Source organism: Polyodon spathula, chromosome 25, assembly GCF_017654505.1.
Source record: "Polyodon spathula isolate WHYD16114869_AA chromosome 25, ASM1765450v1, whole genome shotgun sequence".
Taxonomy (NCBI): Eukaryota; Metazoa; Chordata; class Actinopteri; order Acipenseriformes; family Polyodontidae; genus Polyodon; species Polyodon spathula.
Genome location: NC_054558.1, coordinates 5946696 through 5966083, shown reverse-complemented (window position 1 = coordinate 5966083; position 19388 = coordinate 5946696). Strand labels below are relative to the sequence as shown.

The following is a 19388-nucleotide window of genomic DNA, read 5'->3' as shown; positions in this document are numbered from 1 at the left end:
GGATGTTATATTCTACATAAGTATGCTGCATACGCTCTATATGAAATACTAATCAAAATTGTGAATGCAAACATGGTGCTTGGTCCAGTGCTGTCTGACTTCAGACACCAGCAACAACTGAAATTGAAAAACAACATGTAAAAATTGAAGTTGCGGTTAAATCAACACACACTGACACACAAACCAGGCCAGTAAACGTTAACAGGGAAAGGGCAGTCAAACAATAAAATATAACGCAATTGCACTGCTAACCGGCTTCATGCAAGTCTTGAGATTTTTTTTTTTCAGGTATTTATTTGAGCTCAGATGAAAGAACTCCTGTAATACTTTTGATTCATTCAGATTAAAAAAAAGTAATTGACTTCTTTTTGAAACTGAAAAGGGGGTGGGGGGTGGGGGGGGATCTATATCAGCCAAGAAAGTAATTCTCTGTGCTGGAGTTGAAAAAGGACCTACGGTTTGCTTTCATTCATTGATTGTTTAAACAAACTGCTGGAATGCCGTTGCTTCCCCTCTGCAAGCTGCAGGTTTGCTGAATGCTTGCGTGCCCTCTGTCAGCTCAGTGCACCTCAGCTGCTTTTCTTGTCTCTTTATTTACCCAGGAATTATCCATGGGGGGATTCGGATCTTCTTGCAGAACGCTTTGTTGACTTGGAGAGCACTTGGAATAAGGATAGGAAACAGCATCTAATATAATTAAAGTAATAAGATAAATAGACAGTGGAGGCCCAAGAGAGGAAGAGGATTGATAAATATGCCTGTCGGAGATGCTAACTAGAACTGAGGAAAGGGGAGGAATAGCCTGTGTCCGTTATAATCTATTGAAGGATTGTGAGCTGCTGTTCTAAATGTCTGCAGGAAATTGAGGAACAAAGCATCACTGAAATATTTGCAAAACAGTATTTTTATTAGAAATATCTTTTTTTATATAAAAATGAACATGCTCTACACCTTTAATACAGATTAAAGTCAAATACCCAGGCACTGTACTTTCTTTTTTTTTTTTAAATTGGTCAGTACATAAAGCAGACATGATCAATCCATTTTATTAACATACATGAACTCACCATTTCATTTGGTCAACATTTGAACATACTCTATCTTTGCAACACCAAGAGTGTTGAAAGGAATAAAACAGAGGGAACAAAACAAAAAGCAGAAACTTTTTTTAGACACAATCACAAACAATCCCACAATATATATATATATATATATAGATTTTTTATTTATTTTTTGTTATTTAAAAAAAAAAAGAGAAAAAGGAAACATTTCCTTGATTTGATGTATTGTCAGCTGATTTTGTGAGATTCTAGAACAGACTTTGCCATTCATTGCGGTTTGTGTTTTTGTGAGTTGCAAGAGATGAGGATTCTAGAACAGACTTTGCCATTCATTGCGGTTTTTTTAGTGGTTTACCTTCTGGAGTTTCTAAAACCACTGAGTTTGTTAGACCCCTGATGCTTCATGTAATGAAATTCGCAACGGTGCGTTTCTGGAACTGTCTACCATCACTGTAAATATACTGATTGGTACCCTAAAGTATCCTGGAGGTGACAACCACCTTATTTACATTTTCGGTGGAGACGTTAAATCAAATTTCCAGGTTAAGGTAAAAAAAAAATGTATACATTTAAATCAACAGCCTAGCAAAACTGCAAATGTAACATAAACACAAAAATGAATGGTAGTTTTCAGGGTGAATCTTTAGTTCATTTGAGATTCACAGAGATACGGTAAGGGTGGTATTTCGGAAGGCAGTGCAACAACTACGGGTGTTCACATGAGCGTATTTGACAGCCCTAAGTTGCCTGGTGTTTAGACTTGATGGCAGTGTGGGTTAGCTGTAAAAGCTGACTACTGGGAGGCAGTGAAGTCTAGGGATAAGAGCTAAGGATCTGGAGGGCATTTAACCCAGAATGTGCAGCGTTAGTGGCCAGAGTTAAGGACTAAGAGGCAACTTTGGTCTATTACTTTCGGTAGGGCTAGAGGTTTTAGAAATAGAATGTAATTAACCACACTTAGTAGTTGGTGCGAAAGAAGAATCTTAGTTTTAGTCCCCGATCAACCCACATTTAGGTATTTCTAAGAAAGTGATTTGGACGCAGTCATGTGCTGTAGTACTTTTTCAAGGGATATTGATTTAAAAAGTAACCGTGTATAAATATTTCAGCTATACTGCAGGGTTTTTCAGAAGAGTCCTATGTGGAAGTCTCTCTTGCTGCTTGTCGCTCAGTCACACATGCACACACACACACACACACACATACTCCCCTACCCCCCCAGAAGCAGCTGGTCTGTCTCTCTAAAATGAAGCTCACGGGGTGTCATGGAAACATCAAGAAAACAAAAGACAAAGGGTGTCATCAACACAAGAAGGAAAACAGGCTCAGTTCTGAAGTGATCTCCTGCTATTACCTTGGAAACATCTCAGTCGATGCCGTTTGATCATGAGGACACAACTCCGTCCATAGTGACCTCCAAGGACCCGTCCTTGTAACCTAGCGGGCATTAAAGGGTCATGCCTGGTACTCAGAATCCTTTTCGGTTTTTGTTTGCATTTTTCTTTAGTTTCTCCCTCTTTTTTCAGTTCATCTTGTTTCAGCGTAGTGAACTCTTCATAGGAATGGCAGGCACTGCCAGAGGCTCTTGGTTAGATTGCATGGTTGCTGTAGCTGATGTAAGTTTGCTTGGAAGCCAATGCTGTGAAGTGAGAAGGAGAACATAAAGCAAAATTAAACAATTACAAGAATAAAGACATGCTCAGTGGTTACTTCATGGGAGCCGTCTGCCCACATGCCCATCCCTGCCAAGATATTTTAATACAGCCATTTTCAACTAGCTGCTGAGCTTGTAGAGACTGTGTGCATGAAGGAACAGTTCCTTGAATGGGGCTGCCTTGTGCATGTCCTACTGTGTATGTCAGCTACTTCCCTCCAAGTAAATATCTCAATCTAATGAACACGCTCTAACGACAGCCATGACACGGATACTCTGAAGCCCATTTTGTCAAATGCTAGTTTATGTTAAACGGTTGTCGTTTTGTACAAATGCACAAATGATGTGGACATCCTATTTAACCCTATAGAGTAAGTAGCGGGGTTCCGAAAAATATAGAATTACACGTCCCCACGCGTGGCTACAACTGTTTACGCCTGTCATTTTTCTTTTCAATGTTTACATCCTGACAACTTTTTACACTTACAAATGTCCGCTTTAGTGCACTGGGATTTGAGAGCGGTCCTCTAAATCCCTGCAGGAAGAGCGATTAAAACATTTTTTTAAAAAGTAGCATAACAACAGGTGTTCTGTCTTTTTTGATCCGTAGCACATCATGGATCGTTATCGCTGTGTTACCTGTTTCACAATGTGGGGAATAATCCTTACAATGCATTTCTGAAGCTGCTATCTGACTATCCTTACTATATAGATCTAAATGTGTATTTAGGACAGTAGTAATTTGGTGGAAGATTTGGCCAGCCCTGATATGCCCCGGCTTTCTCTTCAACTGCTGCTGAGCAATACTCAAGAGGTGTGAGAGTACCCGTCATCAGCTAGCCGGGGTTCCTGTGTAATCAACATCTGCAATCTTATCAGGGACTGCGTCCGCTCATTCCGCCAGTCACACTGGCTAAATGTGACCTCTCAATGACAAGCATGTAGGAAGGTAAGAGAGAGGGGAGGGGAGGGGAGGGGAGGGGGGGCAGCTCTTTATATTACCCTGCTCCTGCCCCCCAGCGTCAGTGATAAATGAACCTTATTTAAATATGTATGTGCTGCAAACTCCAGATAAAAAAAAATAGATGGTCCAGAAAGAATTGTATCTGGCAGTCCCATCTGTCTTTCACTTTGCTCTCTTATTGTGGTTGCGAGCCTTATTGCAGAGGATTCTTCATGTTTGTCAATGAGAGCAACTACACGTCCAGAATTCAGAATTATTTTCCTTGATCAGTCTTCTAAAGAGGTCAGGCTGTGGAGTTATGCAAAGTCGAAACATCTGGATCTGTCCTCTGCTAGCTAATGGAGTGTGCCAGCCCCATCAGGGACCACTGGAAAGTGTGGTAGCAGGTTGCAAGGACACCTGTTCTCTCTCCATGCAGCAGCGGAAGCCATGGAGGCTGGTATACCTGTACTCAGTGGCTCTCATAAAAGCCCATATATAATATACCATGGTATTTTGTTTTCAGTTCCATAATTTTCTGGTGTTTCTGATATGTCCACTCTTTATCTTACTGTTGCTATGCATTGCTGCACTAATGCCTGTACATGTTCCATGCAATTAAACTGATGAAATGAAAAACTATATCAAGGATAAGTTGATTATAAATCTAAATTATACACATAAATAGAGACAAAGCTTTTCAGGTTCATGGGATCTTTTGAATTGATCTAAACAGCGGTGGATGATCAATATAGGGCATTTTGGTTATGAAAATCAAACATCTTGCAGTCCATGACTATTGTGTATATTTACCAGCAGTATTTAGAATGGCAAGCCAAGGTCAAGCCAACCTTGTCCTCTTTTCTGAGTCACTAGCAATTTCCTCCCATTTCAGTTCCCCATATTCCTCCTCTGCTCCACTCTTGCTCCCATGGATTTAGGTCTGCCACTGTTTAGATCAGCTGACTAGATCCAAACCTGCTAAACCTGCACTACATTGCTTTCTGTCTCCGCTATTCACATACAGCCTACTCCCATGTATCATAACCTCCAAGGGCAGCCCACCTTGCGTCTCCAGGCTCTCGCACACCTCTGACTTGGCCTCCCCGTTGGGTCTGAAGCTGCCCTTCTGCGTGAACTTGTTGGACATGGTGGTGGCCGTGACCACAGCTTTCAGGCTGCGCTTGCGCTTGGGCACGTTCTGCTCAGGATGGAAGAGCACGACGTACACCTTGGGCATGTAGAGCATCCCCAGCGAGACAGAGGCACTCAGGCTCACCGAGATCGTCAGCGTGGTCGTCTGGATGTACAACTGGAGGAAAACAAACCAGCACGCCTTTAAAATGGGAAAAGAACGGCAACGCTGGATCAATGCTATTTTAACGAGTTTTCAGGGACTGCTTTGCGGCTGCAGTTTCTGTTTGCTGTTCAGGCGCAGATGAATATGCAATTATGGGCGCTCCTGCATATATTCGCAAATAGGAGGTGGATGTTTTAAGCAGTCACAACTGTTGCCGGCATTTCCCATTCTGCCTTTTCTCATGCATTGCCAGTTGTGCTCAATGTATTTTTTAGGTGAACAGACAAATACCTTTCTCGAAAAGCAGGGTGTACTTACAAGCCTTGACAACAAATTTCTATGACATTTCTGGTTTCCCCAGCATGATGGAAGCAATAAACAGCACACATGTGCCGCTAACCCCTCCAGCTCATTCTGAGCATCTGTATAGGAATAGGAAAGACACCTATTCTATTAATGTGCAGGTGTTTTGTGAATGTGCACAGTTTAGCACTGAAGCACTGACTAACTTAAATAAAAACAGACAGTATACAGTTGGCTTCTAGGTTACTCATGAAATCTGTATTAATGAGAATTCACTGTCCTCCTGTAAGTATCGCAGCACCAATATGTGTGTTAATTGTCTAAGTTGCCATGTTAATAATAATAATACTTAACAATAATTTAAAAAAAGCTAAAATCATTGTTTCAATTTATAAAATCAATGTACAATGCAGCAGCATGATTTATTTTGTGTTACCAAACCAGTAGCCTACAGTCTAAAGTAAAAAGACAGTGCTCTAGGTGTTGTTAATTTGATTGTACTGCTGTACGGTATACAGTATAGGCCTACTGTACAGATGTATATCTTTTTTCATAATGTAATGTATAGCCTACCAAAAGTACATTAGTGTTATTTCAGCGCAATGATTTAAACATTTGAAATACATTGAGCAATATAAATGTATGTGTGTGTGTGATTTTATTATATTGTTTTAAACACGACACCTCTCAGTGAAAAAGCATGTATGAAAAGCTATTTGAAACATATTTATTTGGGGGTGAAGGTGGGGGCCCCACTATAGATTCTGATAGGATTAAACACTGCCTTTCATTTATATATATATATATATATATATATATATATATATATATATATATATATATATATATATATATATATATATATATATATATACAGTATTAAAATAGGTCAAATGAAGATTGAACAGGATGCATTGAACAGATTACATTTAACAAAAGCAATGTTATTTTGATTCTTGCATCCCTTGCATGTGTAGACGTTCTCCTTCGGGCTCCCTCTGCTGCAGCAAACCACAACTCAACTCCCACTGTCTATTAGAACAGTGTCGCACGACTCTCGCTTTGGATAATGCTAGAGATTTCGCTAAGAAGACGCAACAAATACTTTAAATGTGTACACTGCTGCTGTCTTCATTAACATATGTTCTCTTAGTACATACAAAATATTTACTTTCTTAAGAGTTGCAACCAAATTGCTAGTTGCGGTACGTTGGCGCTGTGACTGGCCCACCTTACTAAAACTACCCCTCCATACAGTACAGTACTTAACCTTAAACTTCAGGCTGTAGTATTAGCACTAGTACAAGTACATTAGCTCTGTGGTAAACTTCAGCCCACTTTGCCCAAGCAACCTGCACCTTGTGGTTTGAATGACCCTGCACTTGGCTCAAAGCTACTTCTATTGTACCTGAAGAACCAACACTTGATTTCTGAAGCACACAGGCAGCAACGGGAGCAGCCTGTTTGCTGATATTGCTGTTAATTCCTCCTGAGATCCGAGATCAGGGCTTGTCATAATCAACGCCCCCCCTGCTCACACACACGTGTGTCCGTGCAGTTGGGACCACTTCTTGTTTGTTAATTTTCTGCAATGCTGGGTTTAATACCGTTGCTTCGTCAACCTAAAAACACTTTCCCCCGGTCTAGACAATTATTTCACTCACTGTGGATTCTCGTTCTGCATCGCTTGAAGCATCCTCATAAAAACAAATAATCTTATCAAAACTTTGTGTTTCACAGAACACTTCGAAGCTGGGGGGTATTTATTGCTGCTGTTTGTTTGCTCTCCCAGTTAGTCCCCTGCATTTACAGAACAAAGTCACAGTAATTAGATGGTTTATTAAGAGCAAGTAGGGGTGGGGGCATTCGTTCTCTGAGAAATAATAACAGTGACAAACAACCAGTCTGCTGTTATAGCAGCCTGACACATCATACAGCCCCCTGCAACTAGATATTTAATACTCCACAAGGCACTACAAATCTAGGCTGCAATGGTTTTACTTGTGTTCTATTATGGCAACACCCTGTTGCAGGGTAAGTATGGTGAGAGCTAGCTTTCAAGGACTTTTTCAAGGTTTGGTTGCCTTATTAGGAAGGCGATGGTGAAAATCCATTTAACTCCTTACATGGTCACTACTGCTTGCTCATTACCTGCACCAGAGTTTCTGTTATTGTGCATGTTTCAGAAATCACCTTTGCATTCTTTAGAGACGTTAATCAAAGTCCCTTCTTGCAGCCTGAGGTGCTCAAGTTGGTCACCCACCAACCCACAGATAATTTACACTGTATTAGAATCATTAGAGTTCAGCAAGCAATTCATCCTGTATTTAAACACCCTTAAGGGGCAAGGTAAAGCGAGTGCTGGGGTTAGAATTTCGGAGCACATACTTGAAGTTTTAGTGCCTGAAAGGAAGCTCTTTGTGTTTCTCAGTCCACTCAGAAGTGCTGTTGTCTGCAGATGTGATACATCACTGCAGGCGAGTGGGCGCGATTAAATCTTGTAATGATGGAACAGCAATTGAAACCTGAGGTTAGAAATCAAGCTTTGGCTTGAGTGGTTGTGTTACATCACAGCTGTTTTATAAACCATGCTGTCTATGTATTTATTTATTTATTTTTCTGGGAGGGGAGGTAGGCACCTTAACCTTACAGAACAGTTTGAAAAAGACCAGACTATACCAGTGTATTTCCCTGAAGAAACCCAAGCAGAACAATGGCCCTACAGCTATGGTAACATAATCGACAGGAAATATATTGCACGGTGGTACCGATAAGGTACCATGGTATCCATACCATTGATCAAAACATTGTGTTACCACTGTAGTGTCATATTAATGTTGTGCTGTACAACTGATAAATCAATATCAGATAAACGGCATGCAAGTAGCGGTAGGTCTATCCTGTTACAGTGTCATGGAATGGTCCAGTACTAATGCCAATGCAATCAGAGATCATTTAGTTAGGGTAATCTCTACACCATAGTAGTACAGACACAATCATCGTGTTCTTGGGATCAGCAGGTACCCAGAAATCTCTAATGTTCTCTCAATCTGTGTAGGTTGGACTGTGGGACACCCCACAGTCTATGTTTGCTAGTTTGCTGTTTCAGTGGTGTAGGGGTTAGAACGTTTATCTTTCATAGCAATGAGTTGCCGAAGTCACAGCCTGCCTTCTGGGGAATGGATTCCATAACCAGCCACTATTAAGAAAACACACTCACAATATTAAAAATAAAGTTGTCTGAGAAAGAATTTGGTTGTACATGGTTTCTCAAGCACAGGTTCTGGTCCGTTCAATTTTACCTCCACTTAAGGATATTTTAGTTTGGTCTGTACAGAAGTCTCTGACTAAGCGAACGCCCCTCGGGAAACAAGCAAAGATTTCTCTTAGCCAAAGTGTTCTTTAAGACGGAGTTGACCACAGACACAATATGAGTACATATGGATTAGCTGTCATGACGCACGTGCATCAACACATGAAAAGATTGAATAAAATTTGAATTTAAGTTTGATGATGATGAGTTATCAGGTTGCAAAACAGTACTGCATCAGATATGAATGAATTGTGTTCTTTTTAAGCAAAGTTCCTTTTCCTTTAGGTAGAGCATTTACAATGGGACAAATCCGTTTCACCACAAGGGTGTTCTCTTAGGCGAAGTTTTCTCTCAGGAAGTGTTCCAATACTCTGAGACTACTGTACTGTAAACCAGAAGCGTATTATAATGGGCTTCAGGGAAGTATAATAACACATGAACAGGTCAGAGAGCATCCTCCCAATACATAAATAATGTCACAATGTTCTACAACACTAAACTATATACCAGGAGGTGACTGTGTTTCCCACGGCAATCTGTTCTCTCTGTGCTGGTACACTGAGTCAAATTCAGCATGACAGACAGAGAGGATCTTCAATCAACTTTATCTTGATAAGCAGTATCCAGCTCTGGAGAAACTCCACAAGCAAACCTTGTTCCCTCTGGCACTATAACGCATTTAATCTGCACTGGAGCGCTCTCCCATCGCCCCCACATCTTGCACAGCATAGCTGAAGAGGATGCTCACAATTCAGAATCATGACTGCGGTCACTCCTTAGGTGGCAATGGAAGAGGTCAGGTCAACAGGCTTTGAAACTGTTTTATTGGTGTTACTTAAGAGGTAGATTCTATAAAATAAAATGAACAGATGGTCAGTGGTGGCATCCTATTACAGTTAAGCAGTTAGTCCAGCTGCAGTTACATGTTCTGGACGTGCAAAGGAACTTGATTGAATAGTGGTACAGAACCAAGGTTAAAGTGCAGTGCTGTGCCTTTGTCTTGAAGTCACCATTTAGGGGAAAAGCAGTAATATTAAGACCATTATACAGTTCCTTTAAGGGCGGGTCAATTCGGCTTCCCTACTCAAAATATAAAATGTTAACTTTACCCTTCAAAATGTCTCGCTTATGCTTTTATAGACAATGTTATCCTTCTTGGGTGGAAAAAAAATCAAATTGCACTGAGAGTAAGGTTCAGTGGTGCACAGCGTTCTGGTCGATGGAGCTTGCTCACTACGTACACTCAGTGTTTGGGTTGTTGTGCATGTTGACTGACATCAAAAACCCTTTTGAATAGGTGCTCTCACCAGTACAAACCAAAAAAAGGATTAAATCAATGATGATCTGCTATAGCATGGTACCACAGTGGTAGCATTGTCATATAATGTGCTTCCATATCAGGCTCACTGTGAAGTATTTGTTCCAACTATCTTGCCATTGGCATTGCTGATAGTCATTGCTCAGACGCTGCTAATGATTCTTCTAGGGTTTCTTTATTTTAAGTCACATCCCCATTACCTTTCAGAAGCAATTGCATTTGAAAGTCATTAATATCTTTATTCTGTAGGGGTCACTGTAGTTTTAAGAATTTCTTAATAATATTTAGCCTGTGACACACAAATATTATATGGTTGGCCAAACAGCAATGAAATGCCTGACAAAGCTACCCTTTGCCTGTTTTTCATTGCAGGGTCTGGTACCTTTACTTGTTTTTGGTCCCATTTTGGTAGATTTTGACACGCGATCCATTGTCTTTATCTGTAATGTCATCGAAATCTACCTTGATATGAGCAAAAAGATGCATAAAGGCACCCCCCAATTAAATGATAACTACAAGGTGGGCGACTGTGACTGGAAATAACAGACTTCACTGTGGATAAAATCTGAGCCATGGGCAGTCTGAAGCTATGGGCAGTTTCAAACTATGGGCAGTCTGAAGCTATGGGCATTCTGAAGCTATGGGCATTCTGAAGCTATGGGCAATCTGAAGCTATGGGCATTCTGAAGCTATGGGCAATCTGAAGCTATGGGCATTCTGAAGCTATGGGCAATCTGAAGCTATGGGCAGTGAAAGAGCTTTGGAGTGCAGTGAGAGAAAGTATGCTCCCAAAATAAAAGATAATGATACGATATTAAATCAGTGCCAAATTAAGATTCAGAAGGGTGTTTGTAACTACGGTTTTGAAATCCTGCCCTTAGTCACTGTGTCCCTTATCGGCTTATCCTCTACTCTGAAACATCACTGAGGTTCCAGCAATACAGAGCAGCCTTTTCCTTGTTAAGTCTGCAGGTCCACAAGGAACACAGACCCATACACGCGACACTGCAGCTTCAGCAAGGCAAGACGGGATAGATTTTTTTGTTTCAATATCATTCGTAAACATGAGAATGGATTTGCCCATTAACCCAGCAGAAAGCAGACAGAGGCATAATTGGCTCTAACACAGTTTGGGTTTACGTGGAAAGAGAACCAGGAGGGGATTGCAAAAATGAAACGCTATTTATTTTTTATTTTTTTATCAGAACCTCTTCTTGTTTGACAGTGTAATAAAAGCATTTGATTTAGATCACCTCTCCGAGTCTGCAGATGTCAGCTTGACTGCGATACACTTTATTAAACTATACGATTGGGCTCTCTTGTGTCCGCATGACTGTGATTACTTATATATAAAGCCTGTATTAACATTTATCATAGGTATAGAGAGTCCGGCTGACAGACAGAAACATTATTATGGCTGTACTCAGAACCTATGTTTGTGACAGTTGAAAAGGCAGAGACTCACACTGTATTTTATTAAATAACTCTGTATGTACTACACATGGTTCTGGGGGATCCAAAATAATTCCTCAATGATTACTGCTTCTAATTCCTTCAGAGAAATCTACAGTAAAGTCTGTTCTCCAGAATGTTTATACAGTTCTCTAGAATGTTGGTACAGTTCTCCAGAATGTTGATTCTAGTCCTTGTGGAACATCAGTTATTAATGGATACAGAAGCACCTGCCAATGAAGACCCCTCTATCACGTAAAGGTCAGAACACGGACGTGTGTGCTACAGATGGTATGCATTTTCTATTTCTATCCCAATGATGCAAACTTGACCAAGACCTGTTCCTGTATATAATAAGTTTCAACATGTGTCCAGTTGTTCTCAATATATACACCTTGGGTATGTTGTAGAAGGTGCCAGGCAAGGTTTCAGATTTCTAAAATACTGTAAAAATAAACAGAACGTTTTTTTCCAGTGAGTACAACCGGTTTATTTTCATGAAAATGTTCAAAGAACTCTTTCCAGCATTCCAGAGTGGAATTTGTTCTGCTTCTTTTTTGCTGTTCCACTGACACAGCCCCTAGCCTCCCCCCCCTCAATATCGTAGAGTATATTTAGTTATCTTATATATCAGGATAAAGTAACCCCATTGAAAGTGTGGGCCAGCCAGGGGCTTAATAATACTATGTGTCAGAGCCTTACGCCTCACCTCTGTCTCTTTTCACACAGTCATGTTTAATTATACACCTGTCAATCTCAGGGAGTACATCTAATGAGATCCTGCAGAAGGTATGATTACAACTGTCAGGCTTTTACTACGACATAGTCTCAGGATGATGAGCACAGAGCGATCATTTAAAACTATGTTTTAAAGCCTGTTATGCAAAAAAAAAAAACACACATAATAATACGTTAATATAATAATACCCTGACAATCATAGAATTACGATAGATTCATGCATTTATTTATGAATTCATAGCTATTCCAGTCTGATGATATACTGTGTGTGTCTCTGTGGCTTTTTTTTTTTTTTTTGCAGGAAATAATGACCTAGCCAGGATCAGGGACGCAAGGAAGAGATCCACACCAGGTTTGCAGACAGTCCAATATACTCTACTTTTATCAATACACTGCCAAGTTAGGAACCATGCATAGTTCACATTACAGTGATCTAATTCAGCTAAAATACTTGATGAAGTTAGCTAAATAATCTGCACGCCCCACCAGGCTCCATGCCTCTATCCCACGATGCACTGCTCCACTGGACAGTTCAGATCACGCATGCTGAGAAATCTTTAGAACGAGAAAACCAGTAAAGCTAGCAAACCAGAAATGAATAACTCTGATTTTAGAATTGTAATTTGAATCAGAAAAAAAAAAACAAATGTGCTACCTAATAATTATCTGGATTTAAAAAAAAAAAGCTTTGAGATTCAGGCCCTTTCTGTCTAAAGGGGTCTTACCTTACAGACACTATAAAAAAAATGCCAGTGAGTATCAAAGCATGAGCGAGTGTATTGCTTGGAAATCCTAGCAGCACTGTTAGCAGACCTTAGCATTGCCAGTAATGGAAACTCACTAGGTTTGTAAGAAACAGTAGCTCTGACACAGTGGTTAACGGTATGGTTAAGAACATTATGATACTGTTTGGTATGTAAGAATGCAAGAAAGTTCCCACCTCGGTGCTATTCACTCAAAGGGTCATTACATTACCCAACCAGTGCCATAAAAGACCAAATGTATGCAGTACATATCTGTGTGCTTGCTAATATGATGGCCTATCTGTCTAATACAAATAGGCTGTTTATATGTCACATCAATGTGTCTGTGTTTGTGCAACCTTTCCATTTGTCAAGAACAACCCAGCATCTGTCTATCACTAAACTAAAATGTGTCAGATCAACATGCAAATTAGAGTAAGGAAAAAATAACAACGACCACCCAGGTCTTTATCACTATCTCTTTTCTAAAACATAGTTTGTAGAGATAAGACCAAACAGAACGGATGGAGAAAAATGGGATCTGTAGTTAATAAAAATAATATTTTTAAAAAATTATATATGTTTCTATTTTTGGAAACCCACTAATCATAAGCAAATGATCTACTAAATAAATACTGCTCTGTTGACTCGAGTCATGTACAAACCATATAGTGACAGTAAAACAAAAAATACTGTAATGTACTTAAAATCACTCCATATAGCAATTCGATCACTCTGCAGGAATAAGAGAAAAGAAATCTCCAGTGATTGTGTGATCGTTGTTCCTACTGGCTGCTTCATCCACCCCCACCTCATCATACTCAGAAAGAGAGAGCAGCGGGTGTCAAAATGCATGTCAAGATAGCGCCTCTGCTCTGTGCAGCTGCACGCCAACCACATACTGTGTTTTATCTGAACACCAAGAACAGACATTCCTGGCTTTGTTTTCCATTGCACGAGACAAAGGTACAATTAATGCTACATTATCGCTACCTGGCAGGCTCGTGTTCCACTCTATTCGTTTCATTTGCAACGCAGATCAATTTTGCATTACAAGCACTGGCAGTGCAGCAGGATGGCCAGCAAAGATGCAAAGCCTGTTTTATTTATTTATTCATTTAATTTTTTAAACAAGACAAACCTGTATTAAGGTGGTGATGGGGAATTGGAAAAAAAAGGTGTCATGCCTGTCAGCAAGCTACTAGCACCACTGCTGTTGCTGCTGCCTGGGACGGTATTGGAACGGCATAGGAACTAAGAGAAGGTACAGCTACACAACCTGCCAGCATTCTGTATGGGCCACTAAACAACCGCCACCCCCACTCAGAATCAGATCCAGTTAACTTGATGGAAAAGACTATGCAAAATAAAAAGTTCTAGATTGAACAGGCAGTCCCGAGCTCCTGCAGGCGAGCATCCTATCTTATCCTCTGTACAAAATAATCTGATTCATTTTGACAACTAGAACTAACGCCCAATTTATTACAGCTGGGGTAGCATACAGGGAAGCAGTAGGCGGATGAAGACCACGGCAACAGAAATTAAATCGACTTATAGAAAGCAGCACAGCTGTTTCCATTACCAGCAGCTTCCCTTTAGGGATAATAGGACCTCACATAATCATTCTCGTGGCCACAGTTGAGAAACGCTGGAATAGGTCATTTGAGTGCGCTCGTGCTCAGATACTTGCGTGTTTGCATGTGTTTAAGTAACAAACAGCCCCAGGCACTAGTACTTGGGAGAACTGTGTAATAGTGACTCCAATAAACCTGCAGAAAGAATCTGCATGTTAGCGTAAGCTCTTAATATATCTATTCTGTCTGCTCAATGCAATGAATTGCCCAAGAAACTAAAATATTTGAATCTCAAGGAGGTGTATTGTTAATGGTTTATGAATGCCTCGGGCAGGGCTGGAATGGAGTAAACCCCAGAGATTGCATTTGCAAAAGGCAGTCTACGCTCAGAAAAACAAAATCCTAAAGGGAAATTAAAAAAAAAAAATCATATTTTTTTTCTATAAATATGAGCACAATGTCCTTCGTAATGTCGCAAAGCATGTTTTTTTTCTGCTTGTTCTTTGGAGCACAAGGGCACAGGGATGTTTTGCCTGGCTAACTGGAACCCTACATGTGCTCAGTCACGGGGGAGAGACTTCAGTAAGCTTCGGCTGACAGCTCGGAGTGCTTAGATCTGTCCTGTCCTACTTAGGCTTGCAGCACGTACCCATATAAAAGTTTACCAAGTTCCCAGTCAAGTGGACCAGATTCTGGTGTTTAATCCATTTGTGGTTGATAACACATAACAAAAGGCTCTAATTTGTGGGATGGAAAGATCCTTAATTATGTCTGTAGTGTGTCCTCCAGCTGTTAATAGCTCTGTTCTCAAGGATCAGGAAGGTAATTTACCATGAAGCTGCATCATCAGTCTTCCCATCATTCCCTACAGACATCAATATTGGATAGAGCAGAGGATTATGTGAGATTCCATTATTTAGATTTATATTTCTTTTTTTTTTAGACAAACCATCATTCCCCTTTTCTACAGGCGAAATTCAATCACTGTTTTTCTGAACAGCAGTATGGGTTCCACTGAACAAAACTCTAAACAACCAGCAGGATTGTTTGTGCATTTCTTTTTCATTAATAAAAATACCGTACAAGAAAACTCCTAACCCTCTCCATCCCTCACGCCTCACTCTGTTTTACCTTCTCGTTGGATTGTGAGGTCCCAAAGAAGATGGGGATGAAGGCTAGCCAGATGATGCAGGTGGTGTACATGGTGAAGCCGATGGGCTTGGCCTCGTTGAAGGTCTCTGGGACTCCACGGGTCTTGATCGCGTACACGGTGCAGGTGACCATCAGCAGCATGCTGTAGCCAAGGAGGCAGATGAGGGACAGGTCCGAGATATCACACTTGCGCACCCCGCGGGCTAAGACCGGGTTGGACGTGCGCTGGTCGTGGTAGTCAGTGATGGCTTGGGGGGGGTCCACCAAGAACCAAATGCAGACCCCCATTAACTGCAGAGAAATCAGGCTGAAGGTGATCACAAGCTGGGAGGCTGGGCTGATTAAGCGCGGAGCGGAGACTGATTTCTTGCCCTGCTCAAAGATACGATAGATACGGTTGGTCTTGGTCAGCAAAGCCGCGTAGCTGATGCTCATACCCAAACCCAGGAAGATGCGCCGCAGTGAGCAGATGCCCATGTTAGGCTTGGAGATCATGAGGAAGGTGGTAGCATAGCACAGAAAGATCCCTGTCAGGAGAACGTAGCTCAGCTCGCGCCCAGAAGCCTTAACAATGGGCGTGTCGTTATAGCGGATAAATGTGACCACCACGAACAGCGTGGCCATGATTCCGATGATAGCAATGATGACCGGGATGACTGCCCAGGGGGAGGTCCACTCCAGCTGGACGATGGGGATGTCCTGGCAGTACATGTGGTTCTCGTTGGGGCGTTGGCCAAAGGGACACATCTTGCAGGTGTAGCGATCTGCCCTGAACTGGTACCCCTCACAACGTTCGCAGTGCCAGCAGCAGGGGGTGCCCTTTACCACCTTCATGCGCTCCCCAGGGCCACACGGCCGGCTGCAGGTAGAGAGTGGCACTTGATGGGTACCGCCTGGCCACTGTATTGCATGAGTCTAGAGAGAGGAGGGTAGAATAGCAACCTGTGTTATTATCTGAGATTTTAATTGTAATAATCTAGAGACAGCTTTATATACCCCCTCTGCTTTCACACATCAAATCACACTAAGAGACAGTCATGCACTGTTAGAGGTGTTGGTACTCAAGGAGCCCTGCATTAAGAGGCAGGCAGCCAAAATGAGAACTGTATATATATATATATATATATATATATATATATATATATATATATATATATATATATATATATATATATATATATATATATTATTTAAATGCAGTAACTGCATTTTTGTAGTTTTGTTTTTTGCTTAATCACCCTCAAGGAGGCTAACAGTAAAAACTGTAATCTATAGTATGTTTTTGTACAATACCCTGGGCACATTTGGAAAGGGGTTTAATAAATATTTTGATGAATTGGGTATATGGAGGTATTCAAGTACTGTAATTAGAGGCTATATGGCTATATTTAGCAATTACATTTAACAATTCACTACCAAGGTGTCATCCAACCGCACAGCTACCTAAAACATGCTAACCAGGATTCTTCTATTCACAGAATAAGGTCTAGTCTAAAGCATTTGTGTGAAGTAACAAGTCTGAACTCCTGACCTAGGTGGATTTAAAAACCATCTAGCAAGACGCCATGTGATATCTGGAAGTAATAATGAGAATAGCTGTATGTACTACTCAGTGATGGGAAACTATTTTTATTCTAGTGAAATAACATCATGTGTTAATATATTCAACAACAAGTCAAAAAATAAACGCTGTGCAGAAAAAAAACAAGAGCTCAAGTAGTTTAGCATCAGTATTTGGCTCTATACGATTGGATTTATCTTCCAAAACATTAGATTTACATTATTGAACTAACCTTTTAGAGAAATTCTGAAACGTTTTTTATGAATGACTTTTTATGAACAGTAAACACCATTTCATAATTGTTTTTACTCATCAAGAACTCTAATGAAGTGGAACTCAATTAGCGTACCTCGAGTTATTCAAATGAAAAGTAATTGTACGGGTGTTTGATATATACAGAGCAAGGGACTGAGTCATGCTTTAACCTGAAGATGGGTTTTATTTATCCAGTGTTGCACAGTATTTTTACAGTTTTGTCCTGCTTTTCCCAGGGTTATACAATGCATGTTGTTTAATATGCTTTATCATACCTCTTTGGTCTTTACAAGGCTTAGTCATTCTTTACTATGATTTGTGCTTCAGTACACTTTGCTATGTTGTTATTATAGGAAACCTTTACAAGGGACTGTACTGCAATACTTCATCGCCTAAAGCAGACCTTGCCTCGTTCGTACAAAATACATCCCTTCTATTGAGTTTCCAACAATGCAATCCAATAATAGCAGTTCACACAGAGTGAAGAGTTGCAATCACAAAGTGCAGTACAGTACTACTCTGGAAATAACAATACTTCATCGCCTCCAGCAGACCTTGCCTGGTTCGTGGGAACTTTATATGAAAGGTTAACTAGGTCTAGCCTGGTAGCTTAACTCCCTTCAGTCCTGTAGTTATATAATGTATACTCTACTCCATATCCCAAAGCTTGGTTCACCATATCTCAATCCGTCTGTCCTCAGGCTTAATCAAACATCACCTTATGGAAGCTCCTGCTTTTAATTCCCCTGACATAATCCTAGAGACAGCTGTACTAAAGGCTATCAAGCCACAATGCCTCTACTTTATCCTTATTCATAGCTTTCATTGTATGTAAATATGGGACTATTTCAATATGATTTTGTCATGATTGGGTATATCACTATACCTGTATATCAAATATATTTTTACAGTAGTAAAATATATTTGATATATAACATATATATTTCATATGGGATCTTTGTAACATTTTTGGTAACACTTTAAGTGTCTCTAATTACTGTGTATTATATAGTAGCTACATAGTAAATAGCTGTGTACTTACACATAATCAAGATGTTATTATGCAAAGTACTTAGCATGTAAATGATTTTGGAAACATGCAGTATGATGTATAGTACACTGGGATGGATTCAATGGAGCTGTAGATGAGACTTACATTTAAATGCAGATGGTTGGTCCATTGCCCAATGACTTTGTACTCTGCGGTGTTGTTCTTGATCTGATACTGGTAGATATTGTAGCGTCCCGGGGCATCGCCGTTTTCATTAAACAGCACTGGGTTTCCAGCAATGCCTGAAACACAGAAACACAGACACAACCCTAAGACTAAGACGACTCACTCGCCACCGACTCCCACAGTCTTCTTTCTTATAAAGATGAATTAGAGGCAAAGATCACTGGCCGACACACTTGAGAGGGTAAGAAATTCTCCGGACTGGGGTTTAGTGGCAGCTATTGTCTCAACCAGTACAACACGCTGCTTTAAAGATGTATTGACCAAGGTTTGTCTTGCCTATCGTTAGCATAAGATGAATTATGTTTTTATAAATCTCTTCAGCCTAGAAAAAAAAGGGAAAGAGGGCACTTGAGTGATGTCTTTAAAATGGTAAAGTAAACCCAAGACACCACTTTAAATTCAAAGAGAACTAGAGGACATAAAAGTGGAAGACGACTAAAAGTAGGTTTAAAGCAGAAGGAAAGTAGCAATTTTATACACAGAGAGTTATAAATGTATGGGATAGCCTACCAGGTGAAGTACTCAGATCTACAACACTAGGGATGTTTCAAATAAGACTAGATTCTGTGCTTTTAAATTAGTTTTCCCCAGTAGGGGTAAATTAGGGTGCTAACCAGGGACGAGCCTTGATTGGCCAAATTTCTCCTTCTCAAACTTTCTTATGTTCTTGTAAGAACAGTCTCACAAGTCTGTATGCATTTCACTGGAGAACACATGCAACACCCTTCCTCTTTTTCACAAGAGTTTTAGGGGAAAAAAGTAGAGCCCTGCTTATGACTTTCA

At 40.4% G+C, this 19388-nt stretch overlaps 1 protein-coding gene across 1 annotated transcript in view; it reads right to left on the bottom strand.

Annotated features, from left to right (window-relative positions):
• Nucleotides 1-948: 948 nt before the first annotated feature.
• LOC121299508 (metabotropic glutamate receptor 4-like) overlaps nucleotides 949-19388 on the bottom strand; it is a 105094-nt gene continuing 86654 nt past the window's right edge. The window contains exons 7-10 of the mRNA XM_041227259.1: nucleotides 18525-18661; nucleotides 15532-16467; nucleotides 4724-4970; nucleotides 949-2700 (exon numbers count right to left, since the gene is read on the bottom strand). Coding sequence (XP_041083193.1) covers nucleotides 2651-2700; nucleotides 4724-4970; nucleotides 15532-16467; nucleotides 18525-18661 — 1370 coding nt within the window. The 3' untranslated portion in view covers nucleotides 949-2650. The remainder of the gene's footprint in view (nucleotides 2701-4723; nucleotides 4971-15531; nucleotides 16468-18524; nucleotides 18662-19388) is intronic.